Source organism: Mustela putorius, unplaced genomic scaffold, assembly GCF_011764305.1.
Source record: "Mustela putorius furo isolate JIRA1106 unplaced genomic scaffold, ASM1176430v1.1 tig00003962_pilon_pilon_pilon, whole genome shotgun sequence".
Taxonomy (NCBI): Eukaryota; Metazoa; Chordata; class Mammalia; order Carnivora; family Mustelidae; genus Mustela; species Mustela putorius.
In genome coordinates, this window is record NW_025422106.1 from 8,589,484 (window position 1) to 8,609,418 (window position 19,935).

Genomic DNA, 19,935 nt, shown 5'->3' on the forward strand with positions numbered 1-19,935 from the left:
GATGTCAGCCCAGAGGTCTGATTTAATTGATCTGAGATGCTGCCTGAGCATCTGGGTTTTTGTTTTTGTTTTGTTTTGTTTTTTTACTCCCCAGATTATTTCCATGTTGAAAACTACTGGGGAAAAAAAAAAATCCTCATTCCTCTTCCTCCTCTGAAAAAGTTGAGCCCAGCCCAAATCGGTGATCCAGGGGATCTGGCACCTGTCATTTCACCTTGGGCTAGCTCTGCAGGATCTTGGAAAATCCGCGCGCGCGACGACGCTAAACACGTGGCGGCGGGGCGGGCGGGGCGGGTGGGGCAGGCGGGCGGTGCCGCGCGTGGCCCCGCCCCTGCACGCCTATCGGCGCGCGGTGCGGGCCCTGACGTCACTCTTGTCAGGGCCGCGGCACATGGGCGGCCGGATGCACTGAGCCCGGCGCTGCGGGGCCGCGGAGCGCGGGGGAGCAGCGGCCGCCGGCGCGGGGAGGGGGGTGGGGTGGGACGGCGCCCAGCCTCGGGTGCTGGCGCGTGGGGGCCGGGCCGCGCGGTGCCTTCCGCCCTTCTGCAGCCATCTGCATATTTTTTCTTTCTTTTTCGCAATTTTGAACATTTTGCAGGACGAGGGGTTCGAGGCAGGTGAGAGCATCCTGCACGTCGCCGAGGAGCCCGCGGGGCGCTTGGCGCGCTCTCCGGGGACCATCTGCACTGGGAACCCGAAAGTTTTTTGTTTTTATTTTCTTATGCAGATGTATTTATAAAGATATAAGTAATTTTTTTTTCTTGTCTCCACCGCCTTGAAAGCGAGTACTTTTGGCAAAGGACGGAGGAAAAAGCTCAGCAACATTTTGGGGGGCGGTTGGGCTTTTTTTTTTTTTTTTTTTTTTTTAGAAAAAAAATTTGAGTGCATCGCGATGGAGAAAATGTCCCGACCGCTCCCCCTGAATCCCACCTTTATTCCGCCTCCCTACGGCGTGCTCAGGTCCTTGTTGGAGAACCCGCTGAAGCTCCCCCTTCATCACGAAGACGGTGAGCGCTGCCTTCCTGGCTGCCCCGCTCTGGGAAGAAACGACGCTCCTGGGGTCCCTTTCCCTGGCTGGGCAACCCTGCTGGAGCATCTATCCCCTCCCTCCCTGTCCCCTGGCACCCTATCCCTGCTTTGTTGAAATTTGAAGCGCTCACCCATCACCCCCCTCCTCCTCCAAAGGAGCGGGAGGGGGAATCCCCTCACTGAGCAACGTTTAAAATAGTGCTGGGACCGACCCAGGCTCTCTGGGTCCCGGTCCTCCGGCGCAGGTGGGAGTCATAACTTGACAGGTCAGTGCTCCCTAGATGGAGGCTTCCCCGCACGCAGAGTGAAACCGCCTGCGCGAGGGCAGAGCTTCGCGGGCTGGGGAGGAGAAACCAGAGGGCCTGGTTCTGTTGTGGCCCGGGGAGGGGGCGGGGGGTGTCCCGCAGCGTAGCCTGTGTATTGGGTTCGTGCTATTGTTTGTGTGTTAGTTGGCGTCCGGAGCTCGCGAGGTGTGAGCGGAGCCTCATGCTCTCCCTGCCAGGGGTAATTCAAAAAGCGGGGTGGGGGCTGGAGCTGGCGGGGGGGCGGGGGGGAGTGGTCTCCGGGCGGGAAGCTGTGCACGCCTCCAGCTCTGACACTTTCCCCGTGCACTTTTCCTGGTGGGAGGGGAGAGCGGAGTAGGCTCACGTGTAACCGCGCTGGAGCCTCCTCTGGCTTGAACCCTATCTTGGTAAGTCCCAAACCTCCCCCAGGCAACCTTGGCTGGAGCGGGAGAGGAAGGGTCGGGGCGAGAAGGCGCCCAACCGAGCTCGTGCCGCCAGGGATTTGTCAAATTGGGCTGATGCGGTTTCATGCCTTCGATGTCACAGTAGCCAATGCGAACCGTGCGGCTTTGAGTGTAAAAGTCTTGAAAGATCATTTGGCTACAAATAGCTTGGGAGTACTCGCATCTTCTAGCAGGGGGACAACTTGTTGCTTTGCAAGAGTTGAGGGGTTTGGTTCGCCTTCTGTAAAGTATAGCTTCCCTTTTAACTCTCCTTTAAGGAGTAGCACTTGGGAGGAAGGTGCTGCCTGCAGTCTTTTGCATCTGTGGGTGTTTTAAGTCAAATTCTCAGGAGATGAGACTAGAGGATTAGAATGGATGGCAGCGGAGGCTGTGTTTCTCTGAGGAAGAAACTCAGAAGCCAGATTCCCTAATCCCAGATTCCACCCGCGCCTGAGTACTAGAATGGGCAAAATCCAACCTGGGGTGAGAGGTTCTTCCAGGTAGGACAGAACGGCATACCTCCCTTAGTGGTATGTAATCACCTTTCCCATAGCTGAGCTTTTGACAGATTGCATACATGTGTAATTTTTGTGAATTGGATCATACTTAAGCTTTGGGGAGGGGGAGGGGGAAAAAAAAGCAAAACAAAAGAAAACAAAAAACCATCCTTTTGTAAAATACAAAGTTCCCCAGCGGCTTTCTAAACAAACATATGCAGGCTCGGGAAATTCTCAGTTTTCTCCTCTGTCAGCATGAGGCATTGGTCAGTTCCTTCAGGTCTTAGAGCCTCTGTGTCTTCCTTACAAATGGGGATAATAGCTCTTTGCAGGTTTATTATGAGATTTCTGGAGGCAATATGTGGAAAGTATCAGGTATATAGTAGGTGCTCAATGCATGCTTTCAAAGGAGGGTGGAGAGTCCCTACTTTACCAAAATTAGACTCCTCAGCTCACTGGCTAAGTTTGAATGACCTCATATTACTGTAATGAATTTCCTGGAAGAGAAATCATGCCTGGTTATTGGCTGTTTTCTTTAAAAATCACAGCATTTGTATGTAACTGCAGGTGTTACTTTCTCACTGTAGATCTAAATTATTTGTCTCCTCAAATCATGTACTTGAAAACTGCATTCCCTTGTTTATATCCTAGATCAGCTTGTAACCCTGTCCCAAGGACTGGGACTAGAGCTTTCTTTCCAAAGTAAATAGGAAGATGTTGAAAAACAGGCAGAGATCCATGTCCTGTCTGAACTTTTAACTCTAGATCCACAAAAGCCAGCAGCCAGAGAAGAATCCTGGTGTTTGTGAGAACATTTTGAACGTGGTGTTTTGTAGCAGAGGCCAGGAGGGGTGATTTAAAAAGCGACACTTTTTTTTTTCTTTTTTAAAGTCCTAATTTCCCCTTTTTCTGCAGCATTTAGTAAAGATAAAGATAAGGAAAAGAAGCTGGATGATGAGAGTAATAGCCCGACGGTCCCCCAGTCGGCGTTCTTGGGACCCACCTTATGGGACAAAACCCTTCCCTATGACGGAGATACTTTCCAGTTGGAATACATGGACCTGGAGGAGTTTTTGTCGGAAAATGGCATTCCCCCCAGCCCGTCCCAGCACGACCACAGCCCTCACCCTCCCGGGCTGCAGCCGGCTTCCTCCGCAGCCCCCTCCGTCATGGACCTCAGCAGTCGGGCGTCTGCACCCATTCACCCTGGCATCCCGTCCCCGAACTGCATGCAGAGCCCCATCAGACCAGGTAAATTCTAAAACGATTCTCCCTTCAGGTGGGGAAGAGGGTCAAAGGGAGGGACAGGGTGGGGGGGCGGGGAGGCACAAATACCCTCCCAGGGAAGCCAGCTGGCCTGGAAGAGGAAGCTTGTATTTCACTCACAGCCCATATCAGTGAGCATCCGCATGTCCCGGAGAGTCAGCTAATGCAGATTCTGTGGACCTACCTCTAGAAATTCAGATTTTTCAGGGCTGGGGTAAGGGCCCAGGAATATGCATTTTGAACCCAGGGGAATACTGATGCAGCTGATCTGAGGACAGCATTGAAGAAACACCAGCCTACAGTGAATGCTTTAGATACTGTAGGCACCCTTCTCTCCTGCCCTTTGGTCTCCTCCCCAAATACACAGATACGGGATCTTGCTGAACGATGTGGGTAGACTCTCCAAGGCTGTGTATGGTTCACCTACATTCATTTTTCTCTCACCTGAAGGGAAAAAAATAGGGGTGTGGGGCCAATCACCTTTTTAACCTTTTCCTTTTGCATTCTCCTTGATTGAGAAATGAATGTAAAAGCGCCTCTCCCTGTTAAGCTTGGTTTAGCCTTCTGCAGAGCCGGAACCCCATTATTCCTACAAACCAAATAGTTCTTCCAGTATCTTTTCTTCCATTTTCGTCTGTTCATTGCACTTAATCCATGTCTGGATGCCTGCAAGGTCGGCTGTAAGCGGTGTTGAACTACATAAAACATCACCCGAATTGTCCAGGACTTCAAAACCCACTGCTCAGTGCTCAGATAGAAACACAGGCTGAGGTGGACTGGCCCTGGCTTCATGCTGTTAACACTCTGTGGTGCAAAATGAACAGGAAGAAAGCGCATTTCACGTGTACAGGTAACCAGGAACAAAGATTGAGCCAGAGAAATTGCCAGGAAGGTCACTGAGCAGAGGTCCTTTGCTGCAGGGGACACAGAAAGCAGGACAATGGAGGACTTGTGCTGGAGATCATTCCTGAACTCCGTGTCCTTGCCTCGTGTAGAATTTCTGTGACATGCAGAGCAAGACTAAAATGGAAGGAAATGATTTAAAGGAGGAAACTAACACCCTTGCCTTGAAATATTAGTACCGGAGTTCAGGTCTTTATTTCTGTGCCAGCCCCCTTCTCCAGAACCTACTCTGAGTGATAACTCAAGGCCGCTGGCTGGAATAGAATTAAATCTTAACCTCTTCCCAGCCCAGAAGGCTGCAGAAGCTGGGAAATATACTCCTTGGTGTGACCCCCAAACCCCTTATTCCTTGTAGTGCACAGGACCATGGTTTTGTTTCTTCCCAGGAACAGATAATCAGCTGAATAAACATTGAAACCAGGGAGAAGGGGCTGGAGCCCAATGAGAAGGTGCCTCGTATCTCCGTCACTCTGCTCTGCAGAGTGAGACTCAACCACTTTGTAGCTTTAGGAAGTGATGTTACCTCTCAGAGCCTCAGTTTACCTTTGTATAGAAGGGTATAATTTTTATAAGATTGGGTTAATGTGAAAGTTACATGTAGTATGTATAAAGGGTCCAATGACTAGCAGTAGATGTTCTGTTAATGAGAGCAGTAGTGATTGTTGTACCTGTCTCAACTTTTATCATTGATTTCAATCCTGTCTTCTGAAATACCTTCTTAAAATACTTAGGAACAGTATATAACCCTCCCCACTCCTGGAAAGAAATATCAAGAGATTTTGGCCAATAGTTACTGGATTGGTACGTACCAGTCCTAACACTTAATTTCTCCATCCCCTGGCAAATACAAGATGTTTTGCCAGGTTGGAAATATGTATTTTTCTCCCCAAAGGCAGGTAAATATTGAGTCCCCACATCTTGGTCCTACTGAGAATCAAGAATTAGGGTTTGAGATTTGGAGGCTTCCTTAGAAGCCATTTGTCAGGGCTTTTAGAATCAGTGCTGACCGATGACTCTCAAAAACTTGGGGTGCCCCCCCCCGGCATTGCTCTAGCTGCAATGTCCACAATAGCCAGTCTCTGGAAAGAGCTCAGATGTTCATGGACAGGTGACGGGGTAAAGAAGATGTGGTATGTATATACAATTGAATACTGCTCAGTTATCCAGAAAATGAGATCTTGCCATTTGTGATAACATAGATGAAACTAGAGGGTATTATGCTAAGTGAGATAAGTCAGTCAGAGAAAGAGAATTATCATAGGATCTCACTCATATGTGGATTTAAGAAACAGAACAGAGGCTTAAAGGGGAAGAGAGGGGAAAATAAAACAAGATGAAATCAGAGAGGGAGACAAACCATCAGAGACTCTTAATTATAGGAAATAAATGGAGGACTGCTGGAGGGGAGGAAGGTTGTGGGGATGGGATAACTGGGTGATGACATTAAGGAGGGCACTGATGTAATGGGCACTGGGTAGATAATAAGACTATGAATCACTCATCTCTGCTTCTGAAACTAATGATACATTATATATTAATTAATTGAATTTTTAAAAATACAAAAATATAGCAATATTAAATATAATATTGGGGAGGCAAAAAAATAAATAAAATCTGCCTAAGAATAAAAGAATAAAATTTAAAAAAAAAAAACACTTGGGGTGCCCCAATCAGATTTGCAAACTGTGACAAAGAACTCCTGAGTTTCAGCAGAAATCATTTTGTTAGGTTATAGGGGAAAGGTACTAGGATTAAAGAGGGCACTGGAATCTAGAAATAAGCTCTTCACTTAAATGTCTTTTTTTGGAAATGGAAACATATTTCAAAATAATCTTCACATCGAAAACTCAGTACTACTCAATATTCCTCACAAGAAGGGGGAAAAACCTGAAGGTCTTCTTCAAGTGCCAAGTACAGAGATAGTAACACTCTTCCAATAACAACTCATACCGTGTTGGTCATTATAAAGCTTATAAAGCAAAATAAATGTCTAAGGGATGTGGACATGATGGATGGATGATGTGTCCCAAACAAAACTGAAAAGGAAGAAAGTTCTCGATCGTTCATGTAATCACAGTCGTGACCAGAACAGAAATACCAAGTTAATTTTGAGGAAAAGAAGTCCCCAGAAGGGAAGAGCACGTGTGTAGCCTCGAGCGTTCTGGGAACTGGATCATTTCAGTCTAGATCAAGATTTCTCAGTCTTGGCACTGTTAAGGTTTCGCATAAGTCTTTGCTGTGGGCCACTGTCCTGAGCCTTGTAGGATGTGCAGTAGCGTCCCTGGCCCCGAGCCCTTGAATGCCAGTCACTATCTGCCCCCCTGCCCTGCCCCTGCCCTGTGACAAGTAAAAATGTCTCCAGTCACTGCCAGCTGTCCCCCAGGGGGCAAAATCACCCCTACTGATAGAGACTTTGAATTTGGACAGCAAAATCTGGGCATAACTCGGTATCCTGTCACACACACATGGATGCTTTTAGCCTCCTGTAATGCTTTCTGGCAAAACTTTTGAGAAGGTCAGGCAACATTAGGTTGCCAAGAAGAAAGATCATGTTAATAAGAGCATGGTTAGACGCTGCTAGTTGATGAAACTATGACATCCGGCGAATCGGAAGATAATTGCAAAGTAATTTTATTAAACATTTGTTTTCTGTATTTGCTCAGCATGCGGTTTTTGAGTTATGCTCAGTAGCCTGGTGTCATTAGTGCCACCTGTCTGGTTGAAAGGAAATTAAGCCATAAGCTGACAACTAATGCATTTCTAGGTCTACCCCAAGTGTGTCTTGGAGCGACAAGGTCAGCACTCTTACAAATAATCTTACCGCTTAGCATCATGGCCCCCCCAGCCCCCGTTCCTGTTTGGTGCCCCCCATCCTTATTCCTCCTTCTAGGTGTCTGATCAAAGAATAAATCAAATATCTAAGAAATGCAGTTTTCCTTGAAGAAAGAACCCAGGGATTCCCCCCCCCCACCAGCCACAGGAGGTGGGGCGACGGCTCAGCTGGCTGGGCTGACGTCTTGATGAGGAAAGAGTAGTGGTTGCTGGCTGCTGTAGCCACCTGCACCATCTTCTCTGGCATCCAGGGTGCCCCATTCCGGATGGCCTCAGGTCAGCGGAGATGGCAGGAGTCATCCCGACCGCTGTGAAGTTTGCCTTTCAGATCCTATCAGAGATGGTACCCGGGAGTGCTCTCCTCGAGGTATGCGCCGGTACGGAAAAAATAAGAATCTGTTTGCCCAAAGAACGGAGCGATTGCTTTAAGGACAGCAGTCCCTTTAGGGAAAGTCATCTGTAGCAGACAAAGGCAGAGTTATTTTTAAATCACATGCTTGTAAAGCCAGATTTGAAATCGTTTCCTCTGGTGGTTTTTCTTTGAATAGCTTGGGGGTGTCCTACCCCTGTTAGACCCATATTCAGCTGAGAATTAAGAAGGCTGTCTTTCTAGTTGTGAGCACAGACAGCGGGTCATGATGAAGGCTGGTTACGGAGTGAAGTGAAAATCCTTCCATGTGGTGGTGTGTGGGAAGAGGAGGGTAGAAGTGGGCGGCCGACAAAGGGTGGGGAGGTGTGGGAGAACCCATTGTACCTTTGCAAGATGGCATGTGTGTTCTGTTCCTGCTGACCTTCCTTCACGATCTGGTTTTGGCGTGGAAGGAGCATGCTGGCCGTGGGGTCTGAGCAAGGACAGAGGGGAATCGTGTGCTGGTGGGTCTGGGCTTGTGGGAGGTCCTGCCCAGGCGACAGGATTCTTTTGCTTTTCTCAACATCAGGAGATGAAGCTTCAGTCTCTCCCTCCCCCTTCAGGGTGTGCGGTTCTGTATTTTCCCCTCCAGCACACTGAGATGTCTGCAGGTTGGGAGCTTCGTGATGGATAGTTGCTGTGCAGCGCACCTCAAGTATCTTGGAAGTGTTTTGCATTCACTGGGATCAAGGACATCATGAAGGGGAGAGAGTCAGCTTTCTTCTGGAGGCAGGCAGCTGTTCTGTTTCTTGTGAGAATGTATCTTCCTCACCACACCCTGTAAAGGACAGGCTTGTCATTGTCTCTTCACTTTGACCTGTTGTGACATTCCCAGGACAGGAGTTCCCTGACTTCCGGCAAGAGGGGTTTTCCGGTGGTTGTGGAAGGCGGGGTGGTGGTGAAGACCGTAAGCTCTGGTCCTGGGGGCCTGGGTTCCCATCCTGGACCCACATCGGCTTCTGGCAACTTTGGGTCGATGTCCATACATCTTTAAGCCTTGGGTTACGTCTCAGGAGTGTGGAGATGATAAACAGTCCCCTTCCCATGGGGGTTTTGCAGGGTTAAATGGGGTAGCACCTGACCGTCGGGCATGGTGTGGGGCACAGGAATACTCAGGGCCTGGAGCTGCTGTTCTGATGTCAGTGATATGGGAGCAGGGAAGGAACTAGACTGTATTCCCAACCCCCGTTTTCCATTTAGGGATTTGTTTCATCCAGTCCCCTTCTCTCTGCAAAAATAGGACATGCTTTTTTTTTTTTTTTTTTCCCTCCAGCATGCCCAATCCTTCTTCTGTGTAGTCTGCTTGACTTTGCTCCTTCATTCTGGGTTAGGACAAGTGACTTCCTGGTGTTAACCCAGCAGCTTCGCTGCTGGGTTAGCAGTGCCTATTCTGCCAGTGTGGAAAGAGCCACCAGCTTGGTACCCAACCCCTTCCCCACCCCTGGCTCTCGTGCAAGCCCTGCAACCCTGGCCGCCTGCCTGCATGACCGTGTGCTTCAGGCATGTGGCTGTGCCCTGTCAAGCTTGCCCAGCTCGGGGTGGCGTGCTGGCTCGCTCCCGTCCCCGCCCCAGCCCTTGCTTCTCTTCCCAGGCGAGCTACAGCAAGCGCCAGCAAGAAATTGTAATCCTGACCCTGGCATGAGAAAGCTGAGCCCTGTAGGGCAGTTCATACACCAGGGAAACCTGCTCTGCCCGGCACTGTAGCCAGACCCCGGACTCGGCCCTCTCTGCCGTGCCTGTCTGCCCAGAGGCCCTGTCTTCTCTGCACCGCTGTAGCGGGCAGGATTCCTCGAGGCCGGCTCCTGCCAAGGGTCTTGGCAGAGTCTTTCCAGTTGAGCACTGTGCCTAGCAGACTAGAAAAATAGCAAGATGAAGACAGAACTAGGTGGAGGAGAAAGGAAGGGGTAGGCAAGGAGGGACGTGCAAAGCTTTGATAACATCCCAATGTAGAAAGCCGGAGGATGAGAAGACGGCAAGGATCCACTGGGCTTCTCTGGAAGCTCTCCTGCAACGGATCACTCTTCCCCGGGAGTCATTTTTTTATGTCTCAGCAGTGAAAATGGAGGGAAGAGGGAAGTAGCAGGGGAAGTCACAGGATTAAAAAACACTTTGGGGAGGGATAGGGTCTGCATTTGATTCTGTAATGGACATGGCTGAGAATACCTTTCACTTAGTATATATCTGATATTCCTCTAGCAAATATGTTGAACCAAAAGCCCCATTGTTTTCTAATGAACCTCAATTTCCTGAAGACCTTGATTTTTGCAGGGCGCAGGGCGGGTTTGGGGGGGCTCCTCCCATTCACAGCACCCATCCGAGCGGCCCTGTGTCTGAGGCAGTTCTGCAAGGGCCTAGAGCAATGGCTCAGAGCTTACAATCCAACCAACCCAACCCATCCGGGTGTGAACCCTGACTTGTGCTTGCTTAGGATGTGGGGCAGGTCATTTAAATGATCTGCTTCTGATTTCCCATCTGGAACTTTGGAAATAATCACTGGATCTACCTGGTGGGGTTGGGGAAGGTCCTGTGAGCCGGCGCAGAGCTCGCGCTTGGCACCATGCCTGGCACGCAGGAAGTGCTCAGCAACCGTCCCTAACTGCCTGTGAGTGGAGTCCTCACGCCGTCTCATCTTTCTCCTGGGAGGACCTAGCACTGGCCTCCTGGTGAGTCTGCAGACGCTGTCTCTCCTCGTGCATGAAGGCCTCTGGTCCAGGAACTTGAACTTCTCCTCTGCTCCTCTGCGCAGTCTTGCTTGCCCCTCTCAGCCTCTGAGTTTTAGGGAATCTGGGGTAGTTCAGTGCAACCTGTGACCGTTCCTCCTTGCTCTAGAGATTAAAAATCAAAACAGACAAAACGCAGTTCAAAGAGGTTCCCAATTAGAAGGTTTATTCTTGACATATTTGCTAGCAAATCAATCAATTGATGTTTCCATTGCATTTCTAATAATAGGCGTTCGTAATTTGACTGGAAGGCAATGGAAGGACCTCAGGAGTAAAGAAGCTATAAGGCCTGTCAGGGTGCTGGAGGAGGAGAGAAGTCTAGTTCACCCCCCTCCCGTTTACAAGCAAGACTTTGCATAAACATTCCAGAATAATAATTCCTCTTTCCCCCAAAGGGTCCTATAATGGATAAATCCTTACTCTTCCTGTACCTTCCTTTTCTCATCTGCCAGGTAACATCTTTGTTGGGTTTCTGTGAACTTGGTAGAGGCATTATGCACAAAGGGTCCAGCATGGTCCCTGGCCCACAGGGGGCCGGCCTTTACCACGCGTGAGTCTGTTCTGTTACTTTTCTCTTGTCGATGTGAAGGTTAAGGAGCGACAGAGGAAGATTTAGGAGCAGCCTGGCTTGTCCCCAGAAATAGCATCAGCTTTCACTTTGTGGTGTGCCCCGGGGAAGACAGACAAGGGTATAGCTTGGCTTCTGGTCTCAAAGAAATGGCCATTTAGTCGGGAAGATAGAACTTTTAGGTAAAAGGGTGAGTGACAGGACAGAGTAGCATGTCCTTGGTGCCAAAAGATGGGGACAGAGAGGCCTCCAATAAATCTACTGAAAAGAGGCTGTGGAAGAGTGATCAAGTAAGTGAGTAGAACGCTTAAAAATAAATAAGGGAGCAGTGCAGGCAATAGGAAACCACAACAGATCTCACAGGAAGCAGCCACTGCCTGGGGTAAGAGTGCCCGAGGCAAGTCTTCTTGGAGGCGCTGGAGCCGGAGCTGGGTCTGGGAATGAGAGGTGCAGAGCCAGAATGGTGAGTGGGAGGCCAGCGAGGCAGAGTTGAAGAGGTGGGAACGCCCACGGGGCGGTGAGGGAACAAGGTGTAGATCCAGTTTGGCTGGAGCAGGAAATGCGTATGAAGGAGTCAGGGAGAGGAGTCTGGAGAGGCAGGTGCCAGGCAGGCTGGCAGCTTCGGGAATGCCTGGCTGTGCAGCTTGAACTTTATCCAGTAGGCAGTGGGGAGCCACTGAGGGTTTGCGAGGAGGGAAGTGGCATGTGGCCGGTTCCACTCCGGTTCAAGGTTGGATCTGAGACATTTTTAGATACTTCACAATAGTTTCCTCTGGCAAACTGGGACTTCCTTATTATTATTATTTTGAAAATAAATACTCTCCCTTGAACATCAAACAGCTTTTGCAAACACAATGTTCTAATGATCTAGAGAAAGTAATTCAAAAACACAGGGTTTAGGTTTCACTGGTAAAGCCCATCATTTGGGGCTTTATGATTTTAGATTGGGGGAAACACTCTTTGACAAGAAAATAGTTGGAGGGATTTGAATGGTTCAGAATTTAAAAGTCCAAAAGCAGGCCTGGTCTCAAAGGAGTAGAGAAGTAGATTTTAATAAACCCAGCCCATTAACATTCATCACTTTTAAATGCCTCTATTTTATAAGCTTACTAGGTTTGCAAACAAGTGTATGGAACTGACTTCCAAGTGTAGTTTTGTTGTTCTGTGTGTATATATGTATGTGAGAAAAAGAAGACATTAATGCCTCAATGGTACAAATAGTAGTTGATTATAAGGATTACCTGCAGCAGTAATATCTAGCTAAAAATACTTAGCCAGGTTTCTGGCCAGCTGATTAATTTTACTCCCGAGAGACAAAGGAATCATTATAGTTTCGCATTCTTGAGTCCTGACCTTGTATTTGTGGCTTCCTTCTTCCCTGAAACCGGAATTAATTGCTCATCATGCTTGTATATGGTGGCTATGGGGTGGGTGTGTTGCTTTGAGAATGCTGCTGGAGGGAAGGGGTTTTGTGTGTGTTGTGGGGACAGGGTCTGGGGGGGGGATGGGGTTCGCCAAACGGCACGTGCATCAGGTGACTTGCCCAAATACCACTGAAGTGTACTCTGCTATGAAGCCAAGATTACAGAAAGCTGGAGGAGTTGCCGAACCCAAACCAGTTAACTTAAATAAAGAAATAACAGTCACTGTGTGCAGTTTCACCTCCGGCCATGTGCAGTAGACAATTACAGGAGTGTTGGCAGAATTGAGGGTCTGTTGGGGGAAAACCGCACAGTACTTGTTTCTGTGGAATTGGCTACTGGTGGATACATACTCTGGGACTGAAGGTGGAAATTCCTAAAATGTTTGTTTTCTTTCTCTTCTGACTTTAACAAATGTCCTTACTGTCTTGACTCTTGGATGGGAACCTCCAGCCTCTCTTTCTGTCCTGAAAAATCACACAGTTCCACTGTCACGTGAGGTTCCTGAAACTTTTGTTTTTAGAAGTTTAATCTGGGATTTTTTTTTTTCATTAATGATTTTTGGAAGAATGCTTTGGAATTTGAGGTCTTAACTGAGAGATGGCTTGTGGCTAATGAAACCTCTTTCCCTCTCAAATCTTGCCCGGGAGACCGTAGATTCCTAAAAACAATGAGTGCCTGCTACAGAAAGATGCTCCGGGGAGCTACAACACTAAATCATCTGTGACAAAATGTTCTCTTAGAAAGTGGGATTGCATAAATGGATCAGCAAAAATAAGTGCTCTGGCAGAAAACTCCTCGAGTGGGGAAGAGCAATGCTTTCTTTTCCTAATTAGCTCTGGGTTTAACAGTCTGATTCGCTGTCTTTGCGATGGAATCCAGGCCCGGACAGCAGAGCAGAGAAGGAGAGTCTTGTTGCTGCTCTGTAAGTGCTTCTACACTTAATGGAAAGAGTTAAGAAGCGACGCTGTTCATTCATGCACGATAAAGCCTCTTGAACTGAACTGAATGGGGAGACGGAAGGTTTGTTTGGGGAAGGATGCCACCCGGTCCTGACCAATGGGAATCCATGCTAGGAACCAGAAGAACAAGATCATGTAGATATGCAGTAATCAGATTACCCAGATGGAGATCTCAGTAGCCTAAGATATGAAGAGTACTTCTAAGGAGAGTGACACAGTCCAACTCCATCTGCCCTGAGGATTAAACAGAAGACTCCCGTCCACCTTAGAATCGAGTTATTATGCTGTGGGCTTCATTAGTTAGTATCGCTAAGGAGATTATGGAGGCTTTTAGGAAAGGAAAGTTTAAAAATAGGATGGGGACCTCAGATCCAGTCAAAATAGTATTGCTTTTAAGAGGCCAAAGGCCACTGAAAGATTTGGAGAGGAAAGAGTGATGATCTAGAAAGCATAGAGAGAAGTAAAATGCCTTAATTGACTTTCCGAGGATAAATTTATAAAACTGACTTCGTAAAGAATTTCTTAGAATTTATTTCATTACAGTTATTAGTATACTTTCCCAAGGTGCCCAGGGCAGGGACGGGGGGCGGGCATTGGTGTCCTTTTTTTCCTGATAGAATCTAGCGTATGTTTATTTCAAATGGCTGGTAACCACTTGAATGATTTTTAAGATAATATTTACATCTGTGTCAAAAAGTGAGTATTTTTCAGCATTGTAAGTGAAATTTCCTCAAACGGAACAGACCATTTAGTAGCATTTAGTGACTGCATTCCTTACAAGTTTGAAGACAAATGAAAAACTTCACTACTTCAAAAACTGGGTGTGAAGAAGCAATTTAGATTTAGTTATATTGTTTCTCTTCCTACCCTTCAGCTCTCCTGACGGTCATACCGCATCGATTCAGATTTTGTGATCATTTGACCTTTTATTGATGAAGCTGAAATTTACTTCCTCTTTATGAAGAAAGATATCACCAAGCAGATTAACTGTGCAAATATAATCTTAGGCACATTTAACTTCAGTACAAACTTGTTTTTAAAGGCTTTACCTGTGTGTATATAAATTGATTGTTTGTAATTGTAGTGTGTACTAGTGAGTGGCAGGAGACTGTCTGTCCTTTGGACACTGGCCGCAGTACTGATTGGAGTTCCCACCAAATTGTTGCAGCTTCTCTCTGTCTCCCTCCCTCCCCCACCTGTTCCACCACACTTACCTTTTATATTCATTAAGCTTAAATTTTCCTATATACTAAGTGTATGGAACGCAAAGAGCATTTTTGTTCATTTACCTACCACCGAAGAGGATGTCCTAGACCAATCCCGAAGGATGGTGTTTTGTTTTGTTTTTCCTTGAATTTGACTAATGATCAGCTGTTGGTGCAGCTTCCCCTCATTCTTACTATTCTCTGCATCAAAGAGCAGCATAACATGGGGGTTAAACCTCTGGCCTGAACGTAGATCTTGGCTCTGTAACTTTTCTATCTTGTTTTTTGCTCTGAACACGGGGGAGATCATTCCTGTTCCAGAGGACTCCTGGAGGAGTAAACAAAGTGATGCATTCAAAGCCCTTGAGCAGTACTCAATATAGGAGTGGTAGCTTTCATCACTGGGACCTCTCTTCGACTCTTTCTTCTCTTCCTCTGCCTCCCTCATCGTATGGTCCTCTGAGTAGGAGCGTGTCTCATGCTATGGCACTGATGGCCTCGAAACGGCTCCCCACCTTCTGCGTCACTGTAGGGAAGAAAGAGTCACGAGGAGGCAAAAGCTAAGTATTGGGGGTGTTGACTTCTATGGAAAGATCTACTCCACCTCCAAACCCTGGCTGTGGTCCTGTAACAGTGTAACCACCTGCTTCCTTGGGTGGCTCTGCTAGATGTATGCTCCATAGGCCGGGGCTGCGTCTCTCATCTCCATCCCCCTACCAGCGTCTGACCCTGTGCCTGAAGGAGCTTGGGAGGGGGGAAGGAAGAAATGGAACTTAGAGACATCTCCCTGGGGACTCTCAAGCATTTCCAACACGCTATAAGATTTCTGAGTTGGGTTTCTTCTTTTTTAATTTAGGTGACACCTTTGGGTCATGCAGTGGAGAACTAGTAGCCTCCCCATCCCCCCCCCCCCCCCCCCGTCAGTTGTTGGTGATGGACTGTTGGGTGGGGAGAAGCAGGATGGTGGGACCCAGAGGTAGCCAGGTCCCTGGCCTTCTGCTCCCCCTAGTGTAAACCTCTTAGACATGTTCTTCTTATCTCCCCCTGCAAGGTGGAAAAGTGTCATGGAGGTCTCCAGATAGGAAAAATGGACCCTTCTGTTGAAGCAGAAGGGGAATGTGAGGAAATTGAGAAAATCAAAGTAGATTATTTGGAAGGAGAGTATGAAAATAGAATTGGGATTAACCTGATATGACTTTGTTTTTCAACCAGATTAGAGATGTGGCGTTCTTGGCATAGGTCTTGCTATAGTACTTAGTGTACTGTACATATGGGTGTGGCAGGGTAAAGCTTTTCAAGGTACAACAGTCCTGTCTAAGATTAACGAAGTTTATTAAACTAAGTAAGATTTCCCCCTCTGGATTCCAGCTAGAGCTCCCTGAGCATATTTTTACATCTAATGAAATATCTCTGTGCTTTCCTAAAAGAGTAGGCACAATGCTCCTAAGTTTAAATCAGCTAAATGCATATGAAATCATAGCAATACCCATTATGTGTTAAAGCCAGGATGGTGCTAAGCACTTAATGGAAGCGGTTGTAGGAAATCAGCTCATATTAGGAATGATGTTGCTTCCTGGAGTTTAGTCTGCTCTCAAGAGGATTGCATATTGTGGCTATGTCGCCAAAGTACGTTTTCTCTTTTCTTCATCAGCCCTTCCACTCTCATTACAGGCAGCTTAAAAATAAATTTGGGCATGTCTCCGTGGCCAAAAACCATGGAGATCAGAATGAAATCATCTTCAAGGCAGAAATAACAAGCTCTGATAAAGATATTCAAAGAAACGCAGTCCTAATAGCACAAGCATGTCATGGTTGGACCCTCTAGGCACTAAACTAAATTGGATTTGGAGTTGGAGGTCTCCTGAGAACCCATGATACTTTGGGCAGGTCACTTAAATTATGAGCCCCTCCCCCACCTCTCCTACCTGGAACGTGGCAGCCAATCATAGGATGGTCATGGGGGTAAATTACATTAAATGGGCAAATCAGTGAAGGGATCTGGGATTGTGCCTGTTCACAGTTGTCACTCAGTATAAGTTTTAACTCAGAGTGACAATCTGGTACTTATTTTTTAAAATTTTATTTATTTGAGAGAGAGAGAGAGGGAGAGAGAGGGAGAAGCAGACTCCCCACTGAGCAGAGAGCCTGATGTGGGGCTCCATCCCAGGACCCCAAGCCAAAGGCAAACGCTTATCTACTGAACTACACAGCCCACCCCCCCCCCCAGCCCCCTGGAGTCTGGTATTTAAAGATTACTTTCTAAAAGGTACTTGTAGTTCAGTGTTGGGACTCCTAGATTTCTGCATTGTCAGGCTGAGTCTTTGTAAAGCCCCATGATGTTTCTTTAGGTGCACCAAAAGATCTACTTTATAGTCCCAGCTGTGCTATGAAACGTCTTAAGCAAGTTGTCAACCTCTCTTGCGTTTTACTTCTTTATCTGTAAGATGAGAATAATCTATATCCTTCTAATTTATAAGTATGTCATAAATATAATTTAGCCAATTAGAAAATTGACCAAAGTAAATTCAAATTAAAGCATACATTGGGTTAGCATTATTATTTTCATTGGGTTTTAAATGGCAGGAGGGGTTGGGGCACCTGGGTGGCTCAGTCCAGCCTCTGACTTCAGCTCAGGTCATGATCTCAGGGTCCTGGGATCAAATCCCATGCTGGGCTCCCTGATCAGTGGGGAGTCTGCTTGTCCCTCCGCCCCTTGCCCCCCCAAACCCGAGCCCCATTCTCCCTCTCTCTTTCTCTCTTTCAAATAAATAAAATCTTTAAAAAAGAGAGATAGAAAAAAAAAAAAAAAAAAGACCTGAACTGAAAAAAGAGAGATAGAACATGTAGCAGCAATTGGAAGGCCATTTAAAAGGGCACTGCATTTGGAGTCAGCCAAATTGGGGTTCTGGAGCTAGTTTACCAGGATTAGGTTGTGTGTCCCTGGTCACCCAATCTCTCAAGGCCTCCGTTTTCTTGTCTGTAAAACATGGCTGCTATTTTTAGCTCTGTGACTCTGTTCTAAGACTACTAGGAGCTGGAAGACTAACATTCAAATCTTGGTGCAAAACATGCAGAGCCTCTTGGGCTGATGGTACTGCTCTCAGGCAAGGAGGTGGATTAAGAATCAGACCTTCTGGCTCTCATAAAGAGTGATGGGGTTTAAAAAAGTTGAGCTGAAAAGCAAAAGACATTTGACACCTTTGGGAAAAAAGAACAGCCTTAAAGCTAGTTTCTCCCTTAAAAAATGGCCTTCGTTCTGAATGGGAACCTCTGGCTTCTGGTATTCGGCATTCCCAGGTTCCCCCGTAAACAGGATATCTGGCTGGAATTACTGCTCCAGGAGTTGGATTTTTTAGCAGCAGTTGATTAGGCAGACAAAATAAATTTTTTAAGTGGGGTGGGGGGGAGGGTGGGGGGTGGATCCCTGAGGCCCACAGCTAGCTCTTTTGATAGTGACTTCTCCAGAAGGGCAGTGGCCAGCTCTGCTTTCAGCTTGCTCCCCTGCATGCCTGGATCCAGGGCTATGTGTCCCCCCGTTCCCCCACCCCGGGCACCACGGCAGCAGGTTCCAGCTCCCAGTCAGCTGCAGTGCACTGCTAGGTGGCTGGAATGTCCTCTGGAAAGACTGAAGCCTGGGCTGGGCTCAGTGGAAAGAGTTTTGTGATGAATTAGGGATGTCTGCCACAGGCACAGGTGGGACAGTATTTGTGGCAGGTATTTGCTGCCCCGACAGAGCAGGTTGGAAAGATCCTTCAGAACTTGTCCCTCCGCTGGGCAAAAGATCAAGGACTCAGGCCAGTACGGTTTCTGGTGTCCTGGAAAAGTGTTCTTCCGAGCCCCTGGCACATACTAGTTTGTGCTCTGCAGGAGGCTTCTGGGGAGTTTGATAGAATGGAAGAAGGGATATCTTTTGATTCTGCGCTGCGATCAGGGGGCAGGAGTTGCAAGATGGACAGAAGCTGTAAACGCAACACTCCCCATCAGGTTCCAGTGGACACTGCCGTAGAGGTCAGGCTTGGGTGGGCGCTCACTGCTCCAGCAAAGGTTGCTACAAACCATCGAGCCTGGCAGGTGCAGCCAGCAGTTATGGCTGCAGATTCCCTGGGAAACCTGGACCTTGGAATGACCAGGAGGCTGGGCCCCTCAGTACCCCACACTGGGATTCTTGTGCCACCACCTTCTCAAAGAAGGCACTGGAAAGTTTACCAGTCCGCTTGGGCTCGGGATGAACTTCCATTATCCAGGCTGATGGAACGGATATTCCAAAGTCTATTTCTTTCTCTTCCCTTTTAGAATGAGCTTTATGTGTTTGTGCTGTGGATCTGTCTTCCTGGTGATGTTTGAACCTGTGATGCTGCTCACAGCTCCCCAAGTATGCCTCCCATAGGCAGCCACATGTCTCCTAGCTTTAGATCCAGGCACTGAGCTGGTGGAGTAATCGTGGTCCCATTTTATTGAGAACTTACTCTGTGCTCCTTGGGATCAAGGTTACTGTGTGACAGGGGGTGGATCCAGGAGTATTTGAGGCAGTGGGGTGGTGGCCTTGAGGTTAAACATTGTGGGGAACCTTGAGGGTGGACCGAGAGAGATCGCAGAGAGTGGACCTGGCTTCCTCTGCTACTGTGGTTTCTTGATGTTTCCAATGACTGCACTTCAATTCTGCATACGATTAACTTTCAATTATCCTGAGGCTGATTAGCTGGTTTGCAGATTAACCAAGGTGAAGGCTCACCTGGGCCTGGGAAGTGCTCATCAACTCAGCTGCTCCAGAATTAGCTGGTTATGGCTGGTTGCCTGCCAGTGGTCAAGGAGCCTTGGGGCTGGGCTTCTGCAGGGGAGGTGAGCAGAAGAGCAGTATCTTCTAGGACTTTCCAGTCCTTTCAGCCACAGGAACCCTTTGGGCCATGAAGTCCTGCCTGGAGTCTCCAACATAGTCCCTGAGAGGTTCAGAAGCTCCCTGTGGTCCCTGACCTGTGGGCTCTGCCCCTGGTACCTCCAGCTTTCCACATTGGGAAGATCAGGTTGACCAGAGAGCATAGTGAATTGGAAAATCCCGGAGATTAAATGATCTCTGCTGTGTTAAAAGAGCCCCAGTGAGGGGGGAGGTTAATCCCCCTTTTCCTCCTTAGCTGGTGACCCTCCCTGCCAAAGATAGAGGTTGATGCATTGGGCAGTGATTCCTTCCTGAGGTCAGAAGGGACCAAAGTCACAGTGGTAATGAGGCAGGAGTTGGTGGCCACAGAAGCGAGGTGTTCACGGCCCAGGCTTTCCCATGGTGATTGTTCTGGTGACCTATGATTCCCTCACCATAGCTGCCTGTGTTCATAGAAAGCTGGCTGCCTTTGCTGGGCCCCTGTGGGGTGAGGGAATAGAAGTACATGTTCGCCGCCCCTTAC

The 19,935-nt window shown here is 47.8% G+C and overlaps 1 protein-coding gene across 2 annotated transcripts in view; it reads left to right on the forward strand.

The window, feature by feature from the left end:
- The first annotated feature begins 360 nt into the window (after positions 1–360).
- Positions 361–19,935, forward strand: part of HLF (HLF transcription factor, PAR bZIP family member) — a 52,486-nt gene continuing 32,911 nt past the window's right edge. The window contains exons 1-2 of one of the 2 annotated variants that reach the window (XM_004747360.2): positions 361–1,007; positions 3,169–3,504. In XM_004747360.2, coding sequence (XP_004747417.1) covers positions 893–1,007; positions 3,169–3,504 — 451 coding nt within the window. In that variant the 5' untranslated portion in view covers positions 361–892. The remainder of the gene's footprint in view (positions 1,008–3,168; positions 3,505–19,935) is intronic. The other variant, XM_004747361.2, reaches the window with a different exon arrangement.